The 12,743-nt window shown below is 41.6% G+C and overlaps 1 protein-coding gene across 2 annotated transcripts in view; it reads left to right on the forward strand.

Moving 5' to 3' along the window:
* The window catches only part of LOC122786717 (retinoic acid receptor beta-like), an 85,053-nt gene extending 73,414 nt beyond the window's left edge, over positions 1-11,639 (forward strand). For both annotated transcript variants that reach the window (XM_044053195.1, XM_044053197.1), the window contains exons 6-8: positions 4,574-4,778; positions 6,503-6,661; positions 7,332-11,639. In XM_044053195.1, the coding sequence (XP_043909130.1) occupies positions 4,574-4,778; positions 6,503-6,661; positions 7,332-7,645 (678 nt within the window). In that variant the 3' untranslated portion in view covers positions 7,646-11,639. The remainder of the gene's footprint in view (positions 1-4,573; positions 4,779-6,502; positions 6,662-7,331) is intronic.
* Positions 11,640-12,743: the final 1,104 nt, after the last annotated feature.

Raw genomic sequence — 12,743 nt, forward strand, 5'->3', positions numbered from 1 at the left:
TCCGCTGTCGTAATGCCGCACATTTCACACTTGTGTGTTTGAGAAAGTGGTCGAGAGAAAAAACAAAGCGCTGAATGAATCAGAGCACTACTCGCGCTGCTGGAACATGAATTAAGATTTTCAGTGACACGCAGGGTTGATGTTAATACAAGGTCTAAAGCAGGGGTCTCAAAGTGGCGGCCCGGGGGGCCACATGTGGCCCTCCAAACAATATCAAGTGGTAACAAGTCATTTCTATATGTCTTTATTTTTAAATGAATAGATTCATTTTGCATCATAAATATGTTTTTTTTTGTTGCATATTAAAACAACCACTTATATTTTGAAATAATCCAATCCAATCCAACTTTATTTATAAAGCACTTTAAAACAAACACAGTGGACCAAAGTGCTGTACAGAATAATGGATAAAAGACAGAAAAGCTCACACAAGGCAATAGAGTACATATAGTAAAAAAAGGAATTAATACGGCATATTGATGATATGAGCTCATGACGTCCACCACAACTGTTGCCTTTCCCAAAAAAAGTTGAGCTTTTTTTTTACTTGACTGGCCCCTGACTGAGCAGACGAGACCGTCAGTGGCCCACAGGTCATTTGAGTTTGAGAACCCTGGTCTAAAGAGTAGCAGTAACTAGACATGCTGTGAAAAGCACAGTATACCCAACATGGAACAATGGTGGCAATTTCTTTGATTGTGGCCTTTCATGGTAGAGTGAGACAGGTTCAAAGACGGACACTGTCACATTCTTGAGACCAAAGATAGCCAGTAAAAATACATGCAGACACTTTAGGGCGAGTGTCTCACATTGTGTGTGCTGCTATGATCTAAATCTACTGACTACACTTTCAAAAACAGGTGTATTTATGAGTGTTGATGTTCTATATAATCCTGTAGGGCAGTGCACTCTACCTCAAATGACCTGGGGGCCAATGAGTATCTGGTCTGTCCAGCAGGGGTTTAGAACAGTCAACTGTTCAGGAGTGGTGGTTTTTGCAGAATTTCAAAATAAAAGTGTCTTTGTTGATATGGACAGATATATAGTTCACAATAAAAATGTTTCTATGATGCAAAATGAATATATTACTAAAAAAAAACATACAGAATTAACTCATTATAACTTGATATTAAGCTGCATGAAGTGTTTGACACCTCTGCCTTAGAGATAATTATTGACCCTCAAAATAAATACCATATATGTACCTTTTCTAAAGCAGTAAAAGCTGCACAAATGTACCATTTCTTTAAATAGGGTACAATATCAGCTGAATGACTTTAAATGAGTGTGAGTCATCTCCTGCTATTTACCACCATGTTGCCAACTTGGATTGCAGCTAATGGCGTAACTGATGTCTGACGCTGTAGCCTATGATAGCGTCATACAGTCTGCATGGATCATCCTGGATGTCTTGGTTTATCCGCTCCATGTTGCACAGAGCGACTTATAATTATGTTTTACAGTAAGATTACCGTAGGATTTCCTTCACAGTAAGATTAGTGACATCTCACAGTCTGTAGGCAGCAGAGGAGAGTTGCTGCAAGATCGTTTGGCTGTTTCTTCAGTATGAGAGTCAACTCCTAAAATATTCAGTAATGAGCTAAAAAAACCTCTGTAGAAATGCTCCCAGCAGTGGCATAACACACTTAGGTAAACACACATCTTCACTCAGTGTCTGCTTCAGTATATTGTTATATTTATTTTCCATTTGCCCTCCTGTTCTTTGGAGGCTGAGCATCTATCCATTCCTTTAGAATGAGTGGTGATCCTCAGCTCTCAGGCGGGTTTAACCTCAGCCCAGCTCCTGTTAAAACCATCCTCAGGTCGACTCAGTCAGGCAGTGGGAGTCGGGGAGAGCCAATTAATTGATCATGCTGCTCAATTCAGTTCATCATTTGGAGAAAAGCCTATAGTGGAGGTTAGGTTAGGTTAGGTTACATACACATTTATTTGGGACAGTTGCCTGCGTGTTTTAATATGAGACAGTCGCCTGGTGCTGCATTAGTTAATGATGCTGTGTGTTCTCTATGGTGCAGACGTGTCAGCAGTCTGTCGCCTGACAGCGGGTAAATGTTTGTTACCTCAGAGTCATGAATTGGGGCATCTGCACCAATGTGGCTACAGTAATGAGATGGAAAAAGGCTAAATGATATACTGTGTGTGTGTGTGTGTGTGTGTGTGTGTGGTGGGGAGAGGATAGAGTATATGGCTATTATAATCGAGGAATCTTATTCTTGCTTTCAATTATTGCTACAAAACAAATATTTCTAGAAAACAAAACATTTGGATATAACAAAGACATGGATATAAAAGATAGAAATGATTATACCCTTTTTGTCTGACTTGAAACTGATGTTTTTAAACCATTCGCTCCCCTGCACCAAAGTCCACAGATTCAGCTATTTTTACTTGCACAAACACAGCAGCTGCTGGTCCACTGTTGCCTCGTGTGGTCAGTTTGTGTCACTGAGGTAAATCGGAAGGATTTTAAACACTGAAGCCGCAAAATAACACATTTGGATTTACTGATGGAGGCAGCAGTGGATCAACAACTGCTAAAAATCACTGATTTTCTCTATGGACTTTGGTGTGAGAGAGTGAGCGGTTTACAAAGCAAATGAAACTTTGGTTTTCAGTCAGGTTTTCAGAATTATCTGAATTTAAGGCAATAAAAAGTCTTAAATACAATCATCTGAATTTAAGACCTTAAAAGGTCCAAAATACAATAATCTGAATTTAAGGCCTTATAAAGTCTTAAAAAGCCTTAAATACAATAATCTGAATTTAAGGCCTTAAAAAGTCTTAAATACAATAATCTGAATTTAAGGCCTTACAAAGTCTTAAATACAGTTATAAAGTTTGGTTTCTCTTATTTCATTTTGGGGAAAATTTTTTGATTTATGTTTGAACAAACATGGAACCAATAACTACCAACATTACTTTACGCACTTTTATTACACACCCAACACGAGCCAGTCTAGGGATTGGATTAGCTACAGCTCGGGGCGTTGGGAATAAAAGCATTACAGTCACATGTCAAACTTGACAGGTGTCTTACTCAGAGCACCAGTGTGTGCAGTGACGACTTTGAAGTTGTTTGGATTAAAAAATGCAGAGAGATATAGCGGTGAAAAAATAAAAACAGGCACACGTTGAACGGATATTGCTCTAGTCTATGATTAATGCATGAAGATGCATATTCATGTCAGGTGTAATTGCAAAGCAGCTAAAGAACATGCAGACATTTCCGGGAAAAGTCTTCAGTCAGCATACGTGTGTGTGTGTGTGAGTTTAGTCTCTATGTCCGTAATAATAAATGAGTATCAGAAAACGACTAAGCAACGGAGCAGCAGTGAACTCCCGGGGAGGCAGAGGTGAGAAGTTGAAGGCCAACGATGGTGACTTTCTGGCTCCCACTCAGTCATCAGCATCCGTTCTCTGTGGTGAGGGGTGTAGATATTGTGCGCAGGGGCTGGGTGAGGGAGTGTCATAGTACAGATCAAACACTGTGTGTGTGCGTGTGTGTGTGTGTGTGTGTGTGTGTGTAGGCCTGGCCAGCCGGTGTGAGTAGCGCCAGTAGCCATGTTTTATTCTGTTTCATGTTGCAGACACGGCTGCCACTCACTGTCAGAAGCATCCCACTCAAATAGCTTCAAAGGTTGCTGTAGGCTTCACATCCACCATCAGTGCTTCATTAGGTGCACACACACACACACACACACACACACACAGACTGCAGCAGGGAGACCCAAAGGTTATTTTCTTTGAGTGAGTGGAAGGTCATTGTTTCGGCCGTGAAACTTGGTTCAGACTTTTCACTCAGTCTCATTCTACCAGACTGTGAGAAGGAAGGTTAGTTATATTTAGGTATTACATTAATAGCCTACATATATATATATATATATATATATATATATATATATATATATATATATATATATATATATATATATATATATATATATATATATATATATATATGTATATATATCTATATATATATATATAGATATATATACACATACATATGTGTGTATATATATATATATACACATACATATGTGTGTATATATACATATACATATATACATATATACATATATATATTGTCTTTCTCTTGTGCAAGACTTCAGTGGTCTTTGTGAGATTGTTTCCATCTACACACATTGATGAACTTTTAAATTTAAAAAAGTTAACAAACGGTGAATATGACGGGGGAGTGCGTAAACATGCTTTTTTAGGCAGGCTGTAGACAGGGGGGTGTAATACTGCCCTCTACAGCTCAAAGTGCTTCATCACAGTTCGTCTCCTCCTTCTCACTCTCCTCTCATCAACTGTCCCTCCCCCTCATTTTCTCTTTCTCCCACTCATGTTGTTGGTGGATATGAACATGTATATAAAGTTTAATTACACACACACACACACACACACACACACACATCAGATTACAGTGACGCAGTTATGTGTTTCTAACAGATCCAAAGCTAAAGGTTGTTGTTGTTGTACATATTTTCCATATTTCTCATCCCCTTTAAGTTTCCCCGCTGACTGAAACTCACTCTGTCTCCGTCAGATCCTTCGCATCTGTACGAGGTACACGCCCGAACAGGACACCATGACCTTCTCAGACGGGCTGACCCTCAACCGGACACAGATGCACAACGCTGGCTTCGGCCCTCTCACTGACTTGGTGTTCACCTTTGCCAATCAGCTGCTGCCTATCGAGATGGACGACACGGAGACCGGCCTCCTCAGCGCCATCTGTCTTATCTCTGGAGGTGAGCAAACAGAGCAGGGCAGAGTTTAGTTATGGTCGGTGAGGATAAGATAAGAACAGAGCTCACAGAGAAGGAGAAGAACAAACGGAAATCACATGTTGCATATGCTGTGTCATGTTTGGCTTCCTCTGCTGCCTCCTAGGAGTCAAACAATAACTTTGTTCAGTCCAGCGACACTTTGCAGGATGTGCATCATCTTCATAAATAGCATAGCATAGCATAGCATAGCATGTCAATAACGTCAACAAAGAAGAATGCAACACAGTAAGGTTCAAGGTTCAAGGTTCAAGGTTCAAGGTTTTTATTTGCCATTTGTGCTTAAACAGAAAGTCCAGGCACATTGGAAATCTTGTGCGGGTTCTACGAGTCAGTAGTACGAAACATAAACACACTTAGGATAAATATAAATATAAGTATAAAAGTAATAATAAAATAAAATAAAAAAAATGTTGAAGATGTGGGGAAATAAAAATAAAGAAATATACAGTTATACAGCAGATTATGGGGTGTATTGCACATTTCTGACATTGCACATTTATCAGGGAGGGAATATTGCACATAATGTTACACATGGTTAGGTGAGGTAGTGTCTGGTAATTTACAGAGAGTACAGTAAACAACTTTGTATCCGCTCTGTTGTAATTGACAGTATATTTAAAATTCCATTACTGTTTTTAAACCCAGAAGTAACAATTCTGTTGATCAATGGATGAGCAAGGGAAGGACGGGTGTATTTGCTATTTGAGGGGAGACAATTAGACACAGGTGGAGGACATTAGGGCAAAGAGGCAGGAAGTGAAGACACCTCAAACAAGATGTGAATTTCAAAAGGTTTAACAAAATAAGAGACATGACACCAAACTGACCCAGACTTCACTGCCTGGAAACAGCTCTATAATCTGCACTATAATCTGGGAAAGTTCATTAAAAAAGATCATTAAGTTAAACTTGAACCACTCACCTCGTCATTTAACATCACGGCACACAGGAGCTGATGATCCGCTGCTGCCTCCATCAGTTAAGTTTCAGTGTTTGAAATTCTCCATTTGGTTTTACCCAAGTGACAATCATGTGACAGGGACAAATGACATGTAGATACACGTCACATCAGCATCAGTCAACCGTGGGGAGATGTTTGACAACCTTCACACATCAGAAAATGACTCTGCTCTGCCTGTTCTCCACAGAGACACCAGCGCGCACACACACACACACAGATGGATAGATAGAATACTCAGTCCTCAAAGACTCAGAAGATATTACTGGCTCTTGCATAATCCAAGGAAAGTGTGAGATTCCTCTGATTGCATCTCTAATCGCACACCTTGAAATCAGCAGCTCATGTCAGTGCCCACACTGCCACCCTCAGGCCGAACGGTGGAGTGTTCAAGAACACACACTTTCACAGTTCCACGTGTATAACTGGGTCAAATACTTTACCCAAGGTTTCTGTGCAGAGAAAAGGACTCAGGATAGAGACGCAGCTTTAAAAACCACGTCTTCTGCGCATCTTTGCCTTCAAAGCCCCACAGTTATCACAGCTCAACACGGCCTGTCAGTATAAAAGACTGAAATGAGTTTTCTAACTGTTGACATAATGAGATAAACTGTTCCTCCTTAATCAGAGCAGGATTCATGCTGTGATACATGTGTTGGCCTCCAGCTTGTCTACATCAGATAAAGCTAAGACATGGATTTGTCATTTGCGTGTGTGTGCGTGTCAGACCGCCAGGACCTGGAGGAACCCTCTAAGGTGGACCAGCTCCAGGAGCCGCTCCTGGAGGCTCTGAAGATCTACGTGAGGAAGCGTCGGCCCAGCAAACCGCACATGTTCCCCAAAACTCTGATGAAGATCACAGATCTGCGGAGCATCAGCGCTAAAGGTGGGAAGGATGTGACTCTGTACACTTACACCAGTCACCGTTAGATATAACTGTCTGAAAGAGGTGGAAAGTCTCTCAGATCTGTAATGTTACTTCAAAGTATGTTTTGTGCTTTGTTACGTTTTAATTACCTTTATTTACTCGGTAAAAAAAAAGAAAAGAAATTAAATACAAGGGAAATTTCTCCACCTCAGGACTGTATTTTAGAGTCTGTTTCACAGTCGTTCTGGTTCAGGCTCTAAAGGTCCAGTGTGTGAGCGATAGTGACATCTAATGGTGAGTCTGCAGAGTGCAACAAAGAGAGGACTCGTCCACTCGTAACTCCGGTGGCCTTCACATACCAGAAAGGATGTCGCTGACATTCCTTTCCTCTCTTTTATTGTTGTATGCGTCAGAGTTCATGTGGGCGGAGTCTTTGATATATCATCATTTACATAGTGAGCTTCCTCTTAAAAACAAATTAGCTACTGAGTTCATCCGTGAATCTGAATAATTCAATTTACAAATATTTGAATGAGAAAATAAATGAATTAATAAAACACTTCAGTTTAGTAAGTAGTTTAGCATAAATATAGTAGAATAAGTAAAGGGACAAGTGCATTTTAAAGGTAAATTAGGAACTGAAACTTTGTTCCCTTTGCCATCTTAATCGTCCACACTTGTCTTGCAGGAGCAGAGCGGGTCATCTCTCTGAAGATGGAGATCCCAGGTTCCATGCCTCCACTCATCCAGGAGATGCTGGAAAACTCAGAGGGCCAGGACAGCCAGAGCAGTAGCACTTCAGCCGAGGCCAAGGCTGAGGCCAAGGCTGAGGACGAGGACGAGGACAAGGACGAGGCTGAGGACGAAGCCGAGGACGAAGCCAAGGCCGGGGTCAGTCCCAGCAGCAAAGACAGTCCCAACAAAGACAGGGCCGTCCTGGAGTCGCCGGGCTCCCTGGACACTGACAGGGCTGAAGCCACAGCGCCCAGCGACAGTGACTAAGAGGATGCACCCACAGGTGCCTCCGAGTCTGACATTACTTTGCACAAAAAAAGAGAACAGCTGAGCGAGCAGTCGACCCCTTCGTTTCCCCTCTGCCCTGACTCTCCGACGCTTGGTATTACGTTATCTTTATATCTTTCTTCTCCCATTCCTCTCAAACTCCCTCCTTAAAAAGTGATGGTCAGCACGGAGGCCTCGAAGGATCAGCGCTTTGTGTAGAACTGTGAACTGGAGTTTGGCGTCTGGTCTCTGGGACTGTGACAGGAGGGGCGTGGCCCTCACAGACCGTCACAGATGATTGTCCTCAGGTCTCCTGTGTACCTTCTTATCTGCATGACAGGAGGTGGAGAAGTGGTTTTAATCCTCCCTCCCTCCCTCCCTCCCTCCTTCTCTTTGCTTGTCCTCATATCTTTTCCTCCCATATTGTTGACATACAGTACATACAGCCCTACATTGTACATACCATAGTATGGTTCGATCTCTGTTTCTATGATGAATTTTGTGGTGCTTTTTCTCATGTCTTGAATATTATCTTTGAAGCGACGCATCAAGGTTTAAAGAGGGACCCCTTTGAAGAGTTATCTAGAATGTTATGGCATACAGACATTATGGAAGTGGAGTCTTTTATATGTGTTGCTCTATTTAAAACATTTGAGTTCGTGTTTCTTCATGGATGAGTGCACCTACATCCACACGGCCAGAATGCAAAGTCTGTTCATCCGTTTTCTCAAAGGAGGGAACCGCACCAGCAAAAGCCTTTGACACACACACACTCATCAGATTGAGAGCGTCTGTTTTACTTTCCAGGACCAGATTAGATTTACAATCAGCCTGTCTATGAAATTAACTCATTTGGTGGCTGTATCTCCTGTGTAAATCAGTTTAACCTCACTGTCAAAACAAATGGGGCAAATGAGGTTGTTGATAGATACCAGTGATTTTTCTGCAACGGCCACTCGATGCCTCTCCTGCGCCCCAATGCAGTTTTAACTGCAGCTGGATGAAGGGGTTTCACAGGTTTAAACACAGCCACTGGTGTCACACCTGGTTTAAATGTACAAAGAAGACGTGTGGCTTCACGTCGCACCGCTTGTTATTCAGCAAACTCATTTCCTTGTTCAGTAGAAAACACTCCAGTACAGAAAATATCTCGTCTCCAGGGAAACTAATTTCTTCGGGGATACAAAGGAATACAAATGTAAGTTCAGCAACAAACTGAAAGATGAAAATAGATCATTGAAACTAACGTCAAATAACGACTGCCAGTGGAGACAGGATTCGTCTCTGGCCTGGTTTCTATCTGCGGATCTTTCAAGAGGCAAGTTACATGGTATAATGTTAAAAACATAAAAATACAATAACATCACAAATAGCACAGTCGTTCAGTCAGTTCTCTTACTTAAAGCTGCGGTGCGTAACTTTTGGTGGTTTCGCACTTTCTGACGTTATTATTCAGCTGAACACAAACGGTGTAACGCTGTTTGCTGCGTCAGACCTGACCGAGGGAGCGCTTGTGTGTATACAGCAGCAGAGCACGAGTGGGTGGGTGGGGACGAGAAGCATTTATCCCGCCACTTTCTGTGTTTTCGGTCAAACTTGCTTGCAGTGTTTCATTTGTCGTGATGTAAAACGGATCACTTCCTGTGTGCAGCCACTGAGAAACACAGAGAGAGTCGTGTCAGAGACAGTAATCGGACTTCATTGCGCGAACTCATTTGCAACAGGAAGTCAAATCCTGAGCAGGGACATGAGTACATCACTCACTGACATCGATGATCATGTCAAATATTCCCACAGTCACCATTCAGATTCATATTTAGTCCACTTTATGCCTTTTGTCAGTTCATTATTGCCTCTTCAGTTACAGAACACGCCTCCACTCTGATCATAGCCAAAGGCTCTTTCCAAAAATGGTCTGAATGTCAACCTCATGAGTGTGTCAACTACCAACTGGACTGTGCACACACACACACACACACACACACACTGGCTCTACCGTGGCCTTACAAGCAGAGCTCCGCCGCCTTCCCTCGTCTACGTTTTCAGAAGTGTCTCGTCGGGGCCAGAGAACTCACACATGGGAAGTCCAGACGAAACGCCACCACTGGTCGGGAAGATTGTACATCAACTAAGAGAGCACATGAGGTGATATCTGCTCCAAATATCCGCCTTACATCTCACACTTGACAACAATTATTGACGCAAAAGGAGATCGCAGAGATGCTCGTCCTCTGCACCTTAATCTCGGCCCTAAACCCTGAACGTACTTAAAGGACCCACATTTGCCTGGATCATTCACACAATTCACTCACTGAACAGGGAACAAACAAACTGTAGCACTTAAACACGATGAAAGTGAAACGTGTCACTAGAGAATCTATCAGCAGCCCCGCCTCGACGGGAGATGTTTGCTGAGATAAACTCCCGGTGAAGCTGTTGCCGAGACTGAAGGAGTCGTTCTGAAAGTGAGAAGCAGAGAAAAGTTCTGGGTCTCAGCTGCTCATCATAAAAACCCAACTTCATTCCATCCCTGCTCATAAATACATATCATAAAGAAAACCAGAGCTGGTTTTTGTTTTTTAGCGTGTTTGAATATGAAAAAGTAATGTCATGCAGTCTGTCAGAAGAATGATATGCAGTGTTAAGGAATTATTACTTCTCTCTTAATGTAACATAGGAAATGCTCTCCCTTTATTTTCTGTCTTGCTCTCCTGGTGAGAGATGAAGGGAAGCGTCTTCATGTCTGTTTTGTTTTGTTTTTTTTCTTTCAAAGCTGGAAAAACCTTCACAGCCGACGAATGTTCACATCCACCTTTGCAGCGTCCAGCGTCTTCGCCCCGGGACAGTGGACACTGCAGTAGCTACTATCTGTTCCTTTAGGAAACAACGTCACGATGCTGAATTACTCTTTGTTTGTTTCTGTTGAATGTTGTACCGATGTAACTGTAATACTTTACTCTCTTGCTCACTGCAAAACGGTGTGTGCTTTGCATTTCATTTGGCAGCTCTGTGGAAAAGACGCTCGGTCTCACACGTGTCCTTCAGATCATCGCCCGGCATCTAAGTGTTAAAGGAAAATAATCAAGGATGAGGAACTGGTCCAATAGGAAAAGAAAAAGAACAAGCACGTCACTTCAGCACCTGATGACATTGATTTGTTTTCTTTTTCTGTTCCACGTCAAACAACAGAGCTGCTCTCTCCTCTACCCGCCGACACCAAGCCAATCAGCTGTTGTCAATCAATCAAACTCAATCAGTCGACAGCTATTTGGTTAAGAGGTCAACTAATGAACTACGAGTTGACTGAGTATGTGATTAAGTGCTTTGAAAACAGACTGAATTTGATTTGATCAGCTGCAGTTCATGCCAACAACAACAATAATAATAATACTAATAATAATAACAACACTAAGTCCAAGTCAAACAGCAGGAAATCACTCTTCAGTGAGAATTTAAAGCTGCACTACTACATATTTTCACAATAAAAATAGACTTTAATATCTTTAATGTCAAGGGCATCACTTTATAAACAAGCCCAATAAGAATTATCCCACAACTCTTCCCTTCGATGGAGACATTTTGGCTCTTTTACGACTTTATTTTGGTTTCACGACCTGCAACTTGACAACATTTAACATTCATCTGACAACAGGCAGACAAACGAACAGCCATGTGACAACATGTCAAGAAAAAGAAGAGTAAGATTTGGAGACAGATCTAAATAAAATGCTAATATGCTGGGGCCCCTGAGGGTCGAATACAATTTAGGGGCCCCCTGGGTCCCCTCTGCCTGGGGCCCACAAAGACACGTTAACGATAAAAACAACGAGATTTGCTGTAAGGACCAGTGTGTTAGGAATTAGTGATGAGAATGCAGACTCCACCGCTCACCACTCCCTGTTCCATGTGCACATTGTTGTCAACAAGTGCATTAAGTTAGTTGTAAATGAAAATACAAAAGCACTGTTTAAAGGCTTTTTTTCACATTTATATATATACAGTATATAATAGCCAATAAACTCTCCTAAAATGTTACACACTGGACCTTTAAATATGAGGTATGCAACGATTGAAAAGTAAAAACGTTAAACAGGAAAAACTAACAACTCCCCTAACACGAGCAGCACCAGGGGGAAGCAAACCCTGCATCTGTGTCACATACCAGTCCAACCCGAGTTGAAACCAGGAGCCAACACACTACACTGTGAACCAGGATGAGACATTAGCAGTAGCTCTGTTGTTCATCTTCAAGGATGTTTTTCCGTTGCTTACAAAGGACCTCACCACTCATCAGTCATATGCAGTGTTGTATAGATGTGTTACTATGAATCATAAGGGTCACATCGTGCTGACTGGGAGGGTGGAAAAGGCAGAGGACGGATGTGGATGTATCCCATCAGCCCCTGCTGCCGGACCGTCAGGTGAAGTTGACCTCAGTCGCTGCGCCGAGGTTTGAGCTTCGACCTGTTTCCGCTCTCTGTTTTAAATATTGTCTCTGTTTGTATATTAACATATGCTTTTTATGTTCATATACTGTTTAACTTTACCATGAACTGTCCTGGCAAAGTAATAAAAATATATTTATTTTAAAATACTTGTGCTTTTATTTGAATGAAGCTGCAAACAGTGCCGTTCAGACACACTAACAACCCACGTTGTGTTTACAGACACAAAGCGTGTTTTAACACAAACAACTTTGTAATGTGAATAAATGTGTTTTCATTAAATGATCCATGTTCCCAAGAAGCCACAAAAAAAAAAAAAAATCGAAATAGCACTTAACATCACCCTGCACTGTTCTCTTAACAAATGACCACTGGGATTTTCCACTGGCTCTTGGATTACTTCGAATCCGTGACTGACACGTTTATGATACTTCCACATTTTATTTTCAGCAGAATAAATGAAAGCCATTTCTGGTTGTTGAAGTCAAAATCATGTCCAGAAGTAATGCTAGACCAAGAACAAACTACATGGCTGTTTGATTTTTACCATCATCACTAATAGGCTTACACTTTCTTACATGACTTGTCATTTCCCTCATCTTCTGAGTGAAAAACTGGGCACATTTCCTGTTATATGGTCAATACATCATTTA

Source organism: Solea senegalensis, linkage group LG20 (assembly GCF_019176455.1).
Source record: "Solea senegalensis isolate Sse05_10M linkage group LG20, IFAPA_SoseM_1, whole genome shotgun sequence".
Taxonomy (NCBI): Eukaryota; Metazoa; Chordata; class Actinopteri; order Pleuronectiformes; family Soleidae; genus Solea; species Solea senegalensis.